General features: G+C 44.1%; 1 protein-coding gene across 2 annotated transcripts in view; it reads right to left on the bottom strand.

The window, feature by feature from the left end:
- The window catches only part of LOC124269227 (coadhesin-like), a 40,657-nt gene continuing 25,748 nt past the window's right edge, over nucleotides 1-14,909 (bottom strand). Inside the window, exons 5-13 of one of the 2 annotated variants that reach the window (XM_046704242.1) lie at nucleotides 13,025-13,195; nucleotides 12,546-12,716; nucleotides 9,729-9,902; nucleotides 7,797-7,973; nucleotides 5,701-5,832; nucleotides 2,745-2,798; nucleotides 2,115-2,214; nucleotides 1,777-1,862; nucleotides 1-534 (exon numbers count right to left, since the gene is read on the bottom strand). In XM_046704242.1, the coding sequence (XP_046560198.1) occupies nucleotides 443-534; nucleotides 1,777-1,862; nucleotides 2,115-2,214; nucleotides 2,745-2,798; nucleotides 5,701-5,832; nucleotides 7,797-7,973; nucleotides 9,729-9,902; nucleotides 12,546-12,716; nucleotides 13,025-13,195 (1,157 nt within the window). In that variant the 3' untranslated portion in view covers nucleotides 1-442. The remainder of the gene's footprint in view (nucleotides 535-1,776; nucleotides 1,863-2,114; nucleotides 2,215-2,744; nucleotides 2,799-5,700; nucleotides 5,833-7,796; nucleotides 7,974-9,728; nucleotides 9,903-12,545; nucleotides 12,717-13,024; nucleotides 13,196-14,909) is intronic. The other variant, XM_046704243.1, reaches the window with a different exon arrangement.

Genomic DNA, 14,909 nt, shown 5'->3' with positions numbered 1-14,909 from the left:
AACTGATGTGATAAATTTTAATATGAAAACTTCTATGAGACAGATGATATCGTGGAATTTGAGCTGCTTTGTTTATAAATTCACTGTCATTTTGTAATGGGGTGAAAGCACTTTATGTGAACAGGTTTATATTTTTAAAACGGAACTGTGAACTTCAATTCGTGGAATGATATACAGAAGAGAGTGATACACTTTTCTCCTTACATTAAGACAATTGTTGAATCAGTGGAAACACCGTAGCTATCCAAGCACTCCTTACTACACGGCTAAATATGTAAAATACAAAACCTACAGTCTTGTTACACTGGAAAGGCACAATATTTATCTTGTACTAGGCAGTAGCTCCATCCTCCTACACATTGACTATTTTACATGCAACTTACAAATGAACAAAATATGTCACTGTAGTCCAACGCCTAAAACGGGCAACATTTTGGACAGACTAGTATCCAACTGGAAATGACGATGTAAGCGAAAGGGATATGGATGGACTTGTTTTAGTCTTCAACTGCTGGGGGCAATCATCAACGCCTCCTGAAACAAAAGCAACACATGTTTATATTTTCTTTTAGAAACGTGTGCTTTCTGTGACTGCTCTTGTGATCGGTCCACAGATTTGTTTGCGAATGCTTCTTATTGTTTCATGCCGCTCTGTGATATTCCAGTTATATGAAGGCCTGTAAATCATCCAGTGACGAGCAACGCTTTTAAGGATGCTATTTGAACGCCAGGACTTTTAACGCCACCTTTAGCAATATTCCAGCAACATCAGGGAGGGGGACACCAGAAGTGGGCTTCACACATTGTACCCATGTGGCTATTATTGAAACATATCTATGTAAACAAACGGGTAGCTATATGTACTGTCTGTTGATTTCTATCTCTCTATCAGCGGGGCGGTGGGGTAGCCTAGTGGTTAAAGCGTTCGTTCGTCAGGCCGAAGACCCGGGTTCGATTCCCCACATGGGTACAATATGTGAAGCCCATTTCTGGTGTCCCCCGCCGTAATATAGCTGGAATATTGCTAAAAGCAGCGTAAAACTAAACTCTCTCACTCACTCACTTTCTATCAGCTCTAACCAATGATGATCTAATTATGGAAGGCTGAATAGTTCCTATCTGTAAATCAGCAAAATGAGTAAATGTCAACTGGGAATCTCAGGGTTTTTTATTTTCCATTCTATTATTGAGTTATCAACCGACACAGAAGAAACCAGAAACTGATGTGACGCAATTGGTTTGTTTCTGTTATGGGGACGGCGGGGTAGGCTAGTGGTTAAATCGTTTGCTCGTCACGCCGAAGGCCTGGGTTCGATTACCCACATGGGTATAATATGTGAAACCCATTTCTGGTGTCCCCCGCCGTGAATTGCTGGAATGTTGCTAAAAGCGGCGTAAAACACTCACCCATTCTTTCTGTTATTGTCACATGAACTAATCCTAGTTTCAGTTTAAGTCGGAGGGTGCAGAAACAATTGATTATTTTAGAAGCATTGCAGCGATTAGCTTTATCCGACTTAACATCTAAATCATGACATAATGGTAATACTTACTTAAAGCAAATGTGCAATGTACACCCTTCTATATACATTTGACATGTCATGTAATCGAATGTAAAAGTGTCCTTGGCATACATGCACCAACAGAGTATGAGCAACGATCCAGAACCTGCCTCCCTGTTAACCACCCAATTAACTACGACGCCCTTGCGACTAGAACGGGCTACCAGGACTATTTCTAACAGACAACATTAATATAGGAGGATCAAGAACATACCCTTGCTGCCCCTACTCGCACGCTTGTTAGTTAGCCTCCATGACCGTGTGGTCGGGGTAGTCGTCACTGTTGTCACTGCCGTCCTGCAATACAAGGCAGTCAGTTGGGTGTCAATATTATTCAAGTAATATCGGCATGAACGTTTCGGTGTAACGTTTAACACAGTTATCGAGCAGATGATCATCAACTGCTTGATAACGTTACGCTTGTTCACTCTCATTGTAATCACAAGGTCAAGGTCAAACAAAGTTATACTGTTAAGAAAACACCTAGCCCCGTACTTCATGCATGTCCATATCAGTTGATTGTTGTTGATTGTAAAGTTCATACAAAATATATCATCACGCACCTGTTCCTCTTCATCTGCCTCCTCCCCGTCACCCGAGCCTTCCCCCTCCAGATCTCCTCCTGCGTTTGTGTCCGACCTCCTGGAGGGCACTGTATGGAGACAAGGAACAGGTTAATGTTCAGCAGACCAGCGTCAACTTATCTCTGTTAGCTTGTTCCACATAATGATAAGCCTGAACAATGTCATAAGCGACAAGGAGTTCCAGAAAGGAGAATTACTTATGCCGGGTCATATTACAGCTATCGGGACCAGGAAGATACATCGTCTTGAAAGAATTAATGTTTTGGTTAAATCAGATTCTTTACATTACTATGTTAAATACTTCAAATAAGATTCATAACTGATGTATTAGTACATCAGTGATGACATATTCTTTGAACATTTTGTTTAATATATCCGGAATATTACAGCTATATGACAGCGGGCTGTCTGGCGGGACTCCCGACCAGAATATCCAATGATTGTTGTTATGAGGAGCGACCAGCGCCTTCAGGTACAGGGCAGGCAATCACCCCAGTCAGGCCACGTAACTTGACGTACGACCAGCACATGTTGCTGGGAAGCAGTTCTACCTCGGAATCCCTACTGGTGGTGCGAATATATAAACTTGTGGTCTTACGTGGTAGTTTACAGGGCGGCAGGTCATCACACGTCTTCACAGTTATGCCTTCACCTGGAACAGCATCAGTTAAACACGTATAGGTGGGCGTGGTACTATACCAACTGACAAAAATAACGGTATCATGTGAAGTTCAATTAAAATACATTCTGAAATAGTTTAGTGTATCTTTCAATTCATTCATCAGACATCGAGTGTGAATCACTTTTGCAGGGGCATGTTAATGCACGCACACAGGAGTGAGTGAGTAAGTTTGGTTTTACGCCGCTTTTAGCAATATTCCAGCAATATCACGGCGGGGGACACCAGAAATGGGCTTGGCACATTGTACCCATGTAGGGAATCGAACCCGGGTCTTCTGCGTTACGAGCGGACGCTTTAACCACTAGGCTACCCCACCGCCCCCACACAGTTAGGATGTTTACCTGGTTGTTGAAAGCATTACAGGCACACACGTATGTTTGAATGTGAACAGCACACACGGATTTTGTAGCTATCTGGTGATCATTAAACACATTTGTATAACCGTCAGTGACGCTTGCCAATGTCGGACGATCAATGTGAACGTGCGGTTGGTCTGCTGCAAACAGGAATATTGCCAGACAATTTAATGCCATTTAAACGCCATCTCTTTGAAGACGTCATCTACAGCTGGGCAACACTCTTGACTAGGGACGGTTGCCACGTGGCACGTCACGCCCACAAGCCATCCGTATCCAGATGGTGCATATCCGGTATTGATACCAACTTGCCACATGTTTGGGCGGTTGAGGTAGCTTGGCGTCCGGAACCTTCCTCCAACCCCCTATGTGTAAGATTATGTATGGTCAAAGATATGGGTTCGAATCCCAGACTGACAGCACAATTCCGGTCTAACTGTACCAGTCTACGACCTGCATCAGTTCAGGCTTTTCGTCCAAGTTTAACAGAGCAAAGTAAAATATTTAATCAAAACAGCATTATTTCAGCCATATCGTGACTGCCAAAAACTGTCAGGCTGTGATAAACCTGAAACACTTTCCGTATCTGCGTTAACTCCAAACGTACCACCCTTTCTACTTACACTTTATTTGACAAGCGTAAAAATCATTGCGATGCAAACTGGCAATAAATTGTTGAACAAATAAGACGGTTTGCCCTTGAAGTAAATTAACTTACAAAATTGTAATATATTGCCTTTTTCGTCAGTTTTGAAATCTTTTGTAGCGATTTTATATATTTCAATCAACGCTCGATGAAAACAAACATCAAAGCAAATGTACAATTCAAAGAAGAAGCCTCTATAAATGTTTGAACAACAGCTCCAGTCGTACTACGTGTTTTTCTGGTCTGTGTAGTGCATGATGTACTGAGTGAGAGTCAAAGGGACTGCGAACATGGCCACGTCTCCAGAGTACCGGCTAGACGACGACGTTAATTACCGTCCAGGACGCAGCCGCTCTCGCACTGTGATTAATCCTGTTCTCCAACAGGGATTCCAACTTTTTCAATCCGTCAAGCCTAAAACTTTTGTACTGAATCTTTTCCCAAGACTCCAGATGACCGTTAAAGTTAAATAAGGCGAAAAGTCTTTCTCTAAACCCATTTATTCTCTGTAAGTTGCGATTTTCTTCCGGATTCACAGAATATACATCTACGCATGTGAAAAATACATTAATGAGATCAATTTTCAACAGCCAGCGTGGCACCGATGTTACAAAATAATTCTCCCTTGTACGGAAGGCAGTTTTGAGCTATAATTTCTTGATCCATCTAAAATACTCATAACATTACCCCACTCGGCGGTAGATGTAGCGAAAGTGGGGCGATAGTTGAAATATTAATGGTGAGATTTAGAGCGCCTACAGTACTGATGCAGCTTATCACTGACACACACTTCCGGTATGCCGGGAGTCGATCACCGCTTTTAGGGCGGTGAACGAACGCTTCTACCACTTGGCTACAAGTTCATGGATTCCCGGCCCTCTGATGTGAAAGTGGAATAGTGTTACGGTGCAGGCAGGTATTACAGACAGGTATTCCAGGCAGGTATTACAGACAGGTATTTCAGGCAGGTATTCCAGGCAGGTATTACAGACAGGTATTCCAGGCAGGTATTACAGACAGGTATTACAGACAGGTATTCCAGGCAGGTATTACAGACAGGTATTCCAGGCAGGTATTACAGACAGGTATTTCAGGCAGGTATTACAGACAGGTATTACAGACAGGTATTCCAGGCAGGTATTACAGGCAGGTATTACAGACAGGTATTTCAGACAGGTATTCCAGGCAGGTATTACAGACAGGTATTTCAGGCAGGTATTACAGACAGGTATTCCAGGCAGGTATTACAGACAGGTATTTCAGGCAGGTATTACAGACAGGTATTCCAGACAGGTATTACAGACAGGTATTTCAGGCAGGTATTACAGACAGGTATTCCAGACAGGTATTACAGACAGGAGGCTGATTCAACCAGTGGTCCACAGCATGAACAACAATGGTGGACCACGGTGCCACATAATAAGTCTAGTCACACTGTACACTTGTATTCTTTCTTCGCCCAGGAATTGCAACAGGGGTTTGAAACAAAGAAAACAGACGGAACCGTATCACAGCATCTGAGTCATATTCCGTGAACAATTGCATAACTTTATCGTGGTATCATCCATTACTCAGGAACCACTGGCATATCGTTGTGGACAACGAAGGGTTAACAAACACCGAAGTTGGAATGTATTCCTGCTATGTTCTTTACATAATCGGGCCTGGACAAGGTAGTCTAGTGACTGATATCATGAGCATCGATCTATACACTTGGGTTACGCTGACATGTGTCAACCAAGTCACCACCCTCTACATTGTGTCGCCTCTTACGACAAGCAAGGGTTGCTGAAGACCAAGTCTATCCCGGATAAACTGGTGGCTGACAACAATCCACCCCTTGATGTACTAGACTGTTATAAGTACTTACCGTCACACACGGCACCCCCGCTCCTGGGGGCAGGGCACTTGCACTCCCTCTGTCTCACCCTGAGGGCGGCCTCCAGCTTACACGTTGCCGTACACTTGGACCACGGACTCCACTCGCACCAGGAACCATTCCCTGGAAGCCATCCAAGACAATGAACCAAAACAACGGCTAACCGCACATTAAAACAGTCTCATTAAAATATCAGTACAAACGCCCTGCTGCACTTGTCTTCATCTGACCCACGTCGAACCTCTCTTACTACTAACACTGATATCGAAATGTACGCTTCTCGAAGTGAGTTATATGCCAGGTACATGACATCGACGTGCAAACAATCGAGTGGACCTAATGACTGATATTATAAGCACTATCCCACGTCGTCAGAATGACACCGATCTGACCACCTTATCAGCTATAAAGGTACCTCTATGATCAAGCGGGTTAGTTGAGGTCAAATCTAATAATGCACGCTAACGGGGAATAATATGCCAAAGACGAATGTACTTTCAAAATCTAGCCAGTTTAGTTTAATATCCGACAGAAGTCTAACTCGTTTGTATTATACTCAGAACGATTCCAAAACCGAAACGTAAAAGTGAAACATATACTACACGAAAGATACTAAGGAACACCCGATTAGCTGTTTGCTGTAGCGATATGAAAGAATCGGCTGTTCCTAACTACTTTTGAGTAGTTTATAAGAAAATCACATTTTAAAACATGCCTAAAAGACTAAAACGAAACCCATTTTCTCGCTGTATCAAATATTTATTCCTATTCCAGAACCAGACACTGAAATTGGCTTTCAAATGACGTGATTCAGCTCATCTGTTTTTCAGGGATAAGGAAATGAAATGGCTCGTGGTGCATTATATTTCAAAGACGGCCTAAGCTATACCTGCCTCCCGTCCACAGCGTTAGTAAACGAGGAGATATTGATACACCCCATTACCACACATGAAACGAATTCAGTGTCGCCAATTTCAGTAATAGGTTCTTCTTCAAAGTTAAAATGGCTCTGGATGCATTTTAAGATTGTTTTGGATCTGGTATAATTCATCCAACAAAAACCTATTCTTCTTCAGCTACAGTCAGTGTCGATTAAATATTCCTGAAAGTCTTAGACTGACCTGAAGAAGCCCATGGCGAGTACATGTTGGCTGTTATACAACTAATGCACTGATCGATCTCCAGCTGTAATGATATATTGCGTCCGATCTTATAAGACTAATTAGTTGCTGTTATCTTAAAACCACCCAGGTTAGGAGTTGCACGACGATCCTCTGTGTTCTGACAGTCGGATACTAACAAGCTAACAGTTGAGACGACTAACGAGCATTCTTTATCCACTCTTTTCCCAATAAATACTCTTATTCCTTTTTATCCCATGTTCAAGGGAGGTAAGTTACACAAAGGTCGGACATAACTCGTAAAAGCCACTGGTGATGCTAGGGTCTTGCCGAGGTCCAGCCTTGTTCAGCAAGGATGGATAGCCTGTCGACTCGCTTGTCTCGGGAAGATGGTACCCAAATTACAGATTTTTTCAGGGACTTCTTATAGCACATTACTCAGATCAATATTTCCCAAACCTCCTAGATTTTGTACCAATGAGGGGAGGTGAAATCTGCGGTGAAACGCTGCGTTCAAGATGGTTGTACTTGTGTAGCCACTTGTGTTTTATAGTGTTAGGTCACATGACCATATCAGACCAGTCTTATAACCTTAATGCCCAGTGCCTGAGTAGCAACAAGTAGCATCTTTTAAGGTATGAGGTGACCCCGGACTCGAACCCCAGACCTTCCACTCTCCGGGCACACTCTCTTTGACGAGAGACCTACACATACCGACAACAGGGGGTTACCGCATAGTTATTACCTTGACCTTGAGGTTCAAGATGGCCAACCAATCGAATATTTGCAAAATAGTATCCAGAGGCGGTACAGCACGTGTTTACACACTGATCGAGAATAACCTAACCCTGACCTATCTGTTGAACACCTGTTAACGTCCAACTTCTGTTATAAGAGGGTGATTCAGAGATCACACATCTGTGACATAGTGAGGGAGTGTGTTATGTGACGTGATGGTGTACTAACGTGGGCAGCCTTGGTCATTGAAGCATTCGATTCGTTCATACTGGTCTCCGTCACATGGCCTGCCACCGTGCACTGGTTTCGGCTCATTGCAACCCCGGGAGCGAACCTGGAATCCTTTCTCGCACCTCTCAGCTCGACAGAAGCCGAAGTTTGTCCACTCAGACCATCCTCCGTCAACTGAAAATAGACAACAGAAAGCTACGTGAGAGCGTGTTCGACAGTGTCAATAGACCATAAGTACAAGTCAACAAAGCCTTCTGATTACTTCCGAATATCATGGGTACACGTCAACAGTTCTTGTGATTACGTCAGTAACTCATGTGTTACGTAAGCAGTTCGTGTGTTTACTGCGGGAAATCACTGTACATGGGAAATCACTGGAAATCATGATTCGACAGAGCCATTAAGAAAGTGGTCAACTGTACCATATGTTATTTCTGGGAGTACACATTCTCAATAATGTACAGATTCTTGTACTTTTTTTCGGGTTGACTCAACATTAGATGCCTGACTCTGATAGTGTGGTTTCGTATTTCGAGTGGGACTCAACAAAAGTATAGAATCTGTACTTTTCTGAGAAAATGTAATCCCAAATATAGCAGTTACAGGCCAACGAGCCACTGTTTAAGAGCAAGATTCGACGAGCTGTCCGTCGTACGTCCAATGTGGAAGGTCCAAGTTTATTATTTTTATGGTAAAGCTGACGGGTAGAGGGAATGAACCAAGGATCTAAATCGGGGTGTACCAGTGGTCCGAGCCCACACCATAGGAAAAACCCCGGGTCAATCCTTTAATGTAATGGCAGATTAAACTGACGGGGTCAGTTTGACATTGTATCCTAACACGGCAAAGGGACGCAAATCTGCAAGGCGATGTGAATATCAGACCGCTTGGACATTCGTATCATATGCGATTATGAAAATATGGATATTTGTATACTAATCTAAATACTCACCATTTGTTTGCCTCACTGCCGCAAACCGCCCCGAAATCAATCAGTGACGCATGGGTTTAGTAATCAATAACAAAATTTGATTTATGAATTGAACCCCAAACAATTTCCAAATGCTTCACAGCGAAGTTTCCTCGAAGACTTTCTTCACGTTAAATACCCTTCAGCGTTTTGGCGTCTTATATGAGACGATACAATGCGATGTCATTAATCTCCTATAGGGGATTCAAGACTGCTTCTAAGACAACTGAACGACACATAAATTTAACTCAGTGCAAGAGAACAGAGCGTATTGATCTGAAACTTTAGCGAATTCGTGATGAACATGTTCGTTTTTAGTCTGAGAGCCGGGGGGGTGTATGTAATCTAAACAGATGGGCCTCTTTGATAAAACTCCCTCCCCTTCCAGGGTTAAAGTAGGTAAAATCGACCAGTATCTAAAGCGACAATTATTTGATGTCTGTCTTCAGTAGGTTCACGAGGAGGACGCACAGACGATGACGTCGCGGGAGACAAATGGGCTGTCACGGACGATGACGTCCAAGGGATGTCGGCGACAATACATTAATTACTTGCCAAGCCATGTTGTAATATGGTTGTGGTTAGACGAATCTATAACGTTGCTGTCTATACCTCGGGATGTGAATTTATAGGGATTTTGAAAAAAAAATGTAAAGATGGGTACGGACATTTATCGTAATAGGACTGAGACAATTAATTTGGGCAGACAGTCCTGATTAATCTCCCATTATCCGACGGAACGAAAACAATGTACCCACCATGGACGTGTTGTACTGGCTGGTGTTGTTCATGATGTGAATCAGTAGACATTGCTCCACGTGCAGAAGTTCTCCAACATGGTAACAATTATTACAAAAATAATTACAATTTTAAAAAACAAAAACAAAACCACCCTTTTTCTAATAAAATGCAATGCACAGTACGGTTCATAAGTGAACTAACTGGATTTCTCTTTTTACCTGGGCACGGCCTCCCTCCATAGCACATGAGAGTTTCCTTCAGCTTCCCCACACAGTCCTTCCCCCCGTACAGGGGACGTGGGCTGTCACATGACCTGGTCCGCTGCCGTGTTCCCTGTCCACAAGTCACGGCGCACTTGGACCAGGACCCCCACAGGGACCAGCCTCCGTCCTCTGAAATAGACGGGAAATCACCAGTGTGAGTAACCGGCTCAACCCGAAGCACTCGTAAAATATTTCGGACTACCACCACCACCATCATCACCATCACCATCACCATCACCATCGTCGTCGTCGTCGTCGTCGTCGTCGTCACCACCACCATCATCATCACCATCGTCGTCGTCGTCGTCATCATCATCATCACCACCACCACCACCACCATCATCATCATCATCATCTCATCTCATCGTCTTCTTCTTCTTCATCACCATCACCATCATCAACAACAACAACAAAAGGTATCAGAAGTACTTGAGTAGGGTCATTCACAGTTTTACCAATGTACTATAGCACTTGTATGTACTGAGGGCATGGAGCCTAGGTCTCCGAAATCCGGTGCGATGAAGCAATGCTTTAACCAAGTTGCCCAAACAAACATAATATATTTGTATGGTGGTACTTTGAGTAAGCCGATGTTCCGATATTTTCAGCCATTTTTTTTTCACATGTACCAGGACGAGTTATGAGGAATTCGAGACTCTTATTTCAAACACACAACCATAGGTTCCTGTCACACCCAAGGTTCACTGATGTGCACTGGGATTATGCACCAGCCAAGACGACTGAGTCACGTGTGCCCTTCACAACGTACCGAACACTGTCGTTAACCGCTGGAATCCCATAGGCTAAGGTATGGTGTGCCCCAATACATAGCTAACGGGATCGGGTGGTCAAGCTCGCTGACTTGATTGATGTATGTCATCGTATCCCTACTGCGTAGATTGATTCTCATGATGCCGATCACTGGATTGTCTGGTCAGACTCGATTATTTACCATCCGCCATCACACAGCTGGAATATTGCTGAGTGTGGCGTTAAGCAAACCGCAAGCAAACACAACGCGTAGGAAATTTGAGTTTGAACCAAAATCAGCAGATCCTGAGTTGCGGATCCTTATAACACTGCTCCACCTTACTCCGTGGTGTACAGACAGGGCCGAGTGTTATCCAGGGTTACATGGTACACAAAGGAAGACATTAAAAAATGTCATCTGATGTCTGAAGTCCCCTAATGTTGTTCTCTACATCACTGACCACACAAACATGGCTTTCAGGAACTGAAATAATAGTATTACGCTAATTTTGCATTCGCTTGGGGTTATCGGGCAGATATTCCAAATCAAATAATCACGTTTAGCAATTTTCCATGTTATGTTTTCTTTGCCGAAAATTGCTACGTTCCTCTAGGGCTATTTCAGTCCTCTAATCAAATTAGTTTTGAAGGCAGGTTCGTTAATATCACAGGACATCGAATTCTTTGCAACCTGCTGATGTGTTGCTGAGATCCAGGCAGTCACAGTGGTAGTTGGCCTGCGTTAGTTTCTGGTTGTGTAGGGCGGTGGGGTAGTCTAGTGGTGAAAGCGTTCGCTCGTCATGCCGAGGACCTGGGTTCGATTCCCCACATGGGCACAATGTGTGAAGCCTATTTCTAAAAGCTGCGTAAATCTAAACTCAGTCACTCACTCACTCTGGTTGGTGTTATCAGCAATATTCCAGCTATATGGTGGCTGGTTGTAAATAATCACACTCCGGCGCAGTGATGACTTAGCATAACGTCACTGCCACAGGCTAATTTGCATATCACGTGACCGGACTTTTCTCTTGTTTGTAAACAAAGGCGCATATTCATAATAAGAAGAGACTGGCTCACGCAAGCTTTCGGCGCGCTCTTCACAGTATTTTACATTGTTACATATATATTCTTCCACATCTACGACAGTAAGGTTTATGACAGTACATATTTAGATATCAATCTGGTTGCATCGTTTGCTCTCCGTCGGCTTAGATGACAGCACATGGAGCCGTACAACCTATGTAAACAAAAGATCGCTACGCAAATCGAAATAGTGTTACATGTTTTAGGATATTTTCTCAGTGAAACTAAACCATTCTATCAAAGATGTTTCATTAGATGTGTAGACTCATCAAACATAAAATAGTTAAGAAATATGTACATTATATTGAATGGACTGTGTAAGATGTGACGAATCGTCACATCTTTCTGGCCTGTGGCAGAGGTACTATGCTGGCTTGCCGCATGGAACTCTCGGTAGGATATTGGTAAATAATCGAATCGGGACCAGACAATCCAGTGACTGATATTGTGAACAGAGGGGTACGAAGACACAGTCAGTGAACGAGTCTGACCATCCGATGTACTAAGTCACCTCGGTAAACTAGTTCCTGTGGACCAATTCTGTCCCGAAACGTATATGGAGTTGCTGCAGAGGAAGTGTTATTGTTGTACCAGTGATGTAAGCTGCGACAAATGTTAATGAGAAAATACAACTCGTGTTTGTTGCCTGGCCTCAGTTGAGTGACTGCATGTTGTTTTACACCGCAGTCTGGTATATGACCTGGCGAACCAAGGGTGACAGTATTAGTGACGATCCACGGTTCGGAGAAACACAGGCAACACATTGCTGACAACCGGAGTTTCTACGCTCTTCCCACTCGACTCAGGCTCAGGCACCCTGTCCAATCAGCACAAAGCTCGTTCTAGGTTGGGGAAATTGAGATGTAAGGTTTCGCACTACGTCTGTACCGACTGTGCTGGAGTCGGTGAAACTGAAAGTAAATCAGGACGGCTACTCACGTGGGCATCTGACTTTTTGGCACTTTTTGTTGCTGTTGGCTGGGCCGACACAGTTCTTTCCCCCGTGACTGGGGGCAGGGGAGTTGCAGGCGCGCGTCTTCCGCTTGACCCCCTGCCCGCACGTGGTGCTGCACAGCGAGAACTCCGACCAGGCACCCCAGCTACCGTCAACTGCAATTTCAACATTTCACATCAACACCATCACCTCACGTCCCATCGACTTCTGTTTACAACAACGTTCAACGTCGAAGTATCATACCAATGCATCCTGCCATCCATACTCAGCCACCGCCAGCCACCCACCCAGTCGAATAAAGTGAGCTGATCTTCACGAAATTCATCATCATTTCATCAATAATCCCACATTATCACGACAGAAGATACAAATGCACATTATATCTTTTCATATCGTATCCACGTAGGACTTTGAACCATTCTCAGGACTAACTTTCCGTTCCTAAAAGCAAGAATGGACTCACCCGGGCATGGTTGTTCATTGCAAGTCTGGTTGTTCTCCGCTTGTCCTGGACAGACGAGTCCCCCATACGCAGGAGGAGGGTAGTTACATTTTCTCTGACGGATCCGGAAACCCCGGTCACAGGATAGTGAGCAAGGCTGCCATGGAAACCATGGTCCCCAATTACCATCGACTGAAAACAACAAGAAACAACAACATTGTCACGTACGTGAATGTAACAAACCTAAACCATATGTTTCATGTGATCGCACATCACTTCCCTTACACCTGAGTAGAATACACGAACCAACACGGTTTTGATGAATTGCGTGGCATGTTTGCTTGCCATTTAACGGAAAAGAAACAATTAATAGTGTCGTAATGCTGTCCGCGTTGCCGGGGTGCGGTGACACGCTGTTCAGAAAAATTACCGAACTACAGAATTTTGGTGGGACGGCGGATGTAGATGCATGGGATGTTTTTCCGGAGGGCGTAGGTTGGGTGGAGGTTGTAGGTTGGGTGGAGGTTGTAGATTGGGTGGAGGTTGTAGGTTGGGTGGAGGTGGAGGTTGGGTGTAGGTTGGATGGAGGTTGGGTGGAGGTTGTAGGTTGGGTGGAGGTTGGGTGGAGGTTGTAGGTTGGGTGGAGGTTGTAGGTTGGGTGGAGGTTGGACGGAGGATGTAGGTTGGGTGGAGGGTGGAGGTTGGATGGAGGATGTAGGTTGGGTGGAGGTTTAGGTGGAGGTTGGATGGAGGGTGGAGGTTGGATGGTTGGATGGAGGGTGGAGGTTGGATGGAGGGTGGAGGGAGGTTGGGTGGAGGGGTAGGTTGGATGGAGGGTGTATTTTAGGTGATGGTGACTGGGACGGATTGTCCTGGGCTCAAATTATACGAAATATTCGGGATGGCCAGAAAGAGACATGCAGATGGTTGCCCCAAACTTGCTGAAGATCATACATATTTACGAATGGGCGAATAGATTTTGCTCTACGCTGCATCAATAATGTTTCAGCTTTTCGCTTGGAGAACCAGTTACAAGGAATTCTAGGATGTGCCTATAAAGAACCATGTCAGAGATCCTGATAAATATCAGTCATATATCACAGACAAAGTAAATGACAATTTCGGCTGAAGCCTACTTATTGTCATAAAGATGAATTCCTTTCAGTACTGATAGAATCGAATGGTTATAGCCTTAATCATTATGTTTTTACTAACAAAAGTAAAAATCAATCGCCTGTCACCTTCGGACACTTGGGAATGGTATTATGATCGTTGTAATAACCCGAAGGAGTGAGAGAGAGAGGGGGAGAGAGAGAGAGGGGGGATTAAGGTCTTATGCCAAGAAGCGGACTCCACATGCGGGGAATCATACCCGGGTCTTTTATGTGTCAGGTAAACGCTTTACCTACAAGACTAACTCTGCGCTGTTCCAGGAAGCTCGCCTGACATTTCTGTGCCAAGAGGACGCGATCACTAGTAAACATGTTAGTTGATGTTACATCTCTGCAAACATACAACATCAGAAGCAATTTCCCTTCAGTTCCTAACATAATTCCCATTTTGAACTCCAAACATAGCCAGCACGTATAAAGAAGTTTCGCACGTTCGCCTAACAGTGCCCTCTCAAATTGGACAGAAACTCATTAAAGGAGCTTTTATGCCATCAGCAGCTCTGGTGCAAGATCTAGTGCTGGCGTTACGCAAATCATCGAAATTATCGATCCTCGAGCCAAAAAGCTTTCATCGACCCAGTTCATTCCAATATCGATCTTATCGCGTCAACTGTTTCTGAAACGCGCCAAAAATAAGCTGCATCAGACGACATCCGGTTGAAATGTTTGCGTCTCCGCTAAGACTGATGACGATGATTTATTTTGACAGTCGAACTTCCCTCCGTTATTTAGGT

The sequence above is a fragment of the Haliotis rubra genome, unplaced genomic scaffold (genome assembly GCF_003918875.1).
Source record: "Haliotis rubra isolate DU_JTF1 unplaced genomic scaffold, ASM391887v1 Scf143, whole genome shotgun sequence".
Taxonomy (NCBI): domain Eukaryota; kingdom Metazoa; phylum Mollusca; class Gastropoda; order Lepetellida; family Haliotidae; genus Haliotis; species Haliotis rubra.
Note: the sequence above shows the minus strand (reverse complement) of the source record. Positions and strands in the feature narration are given on the sequence as shown.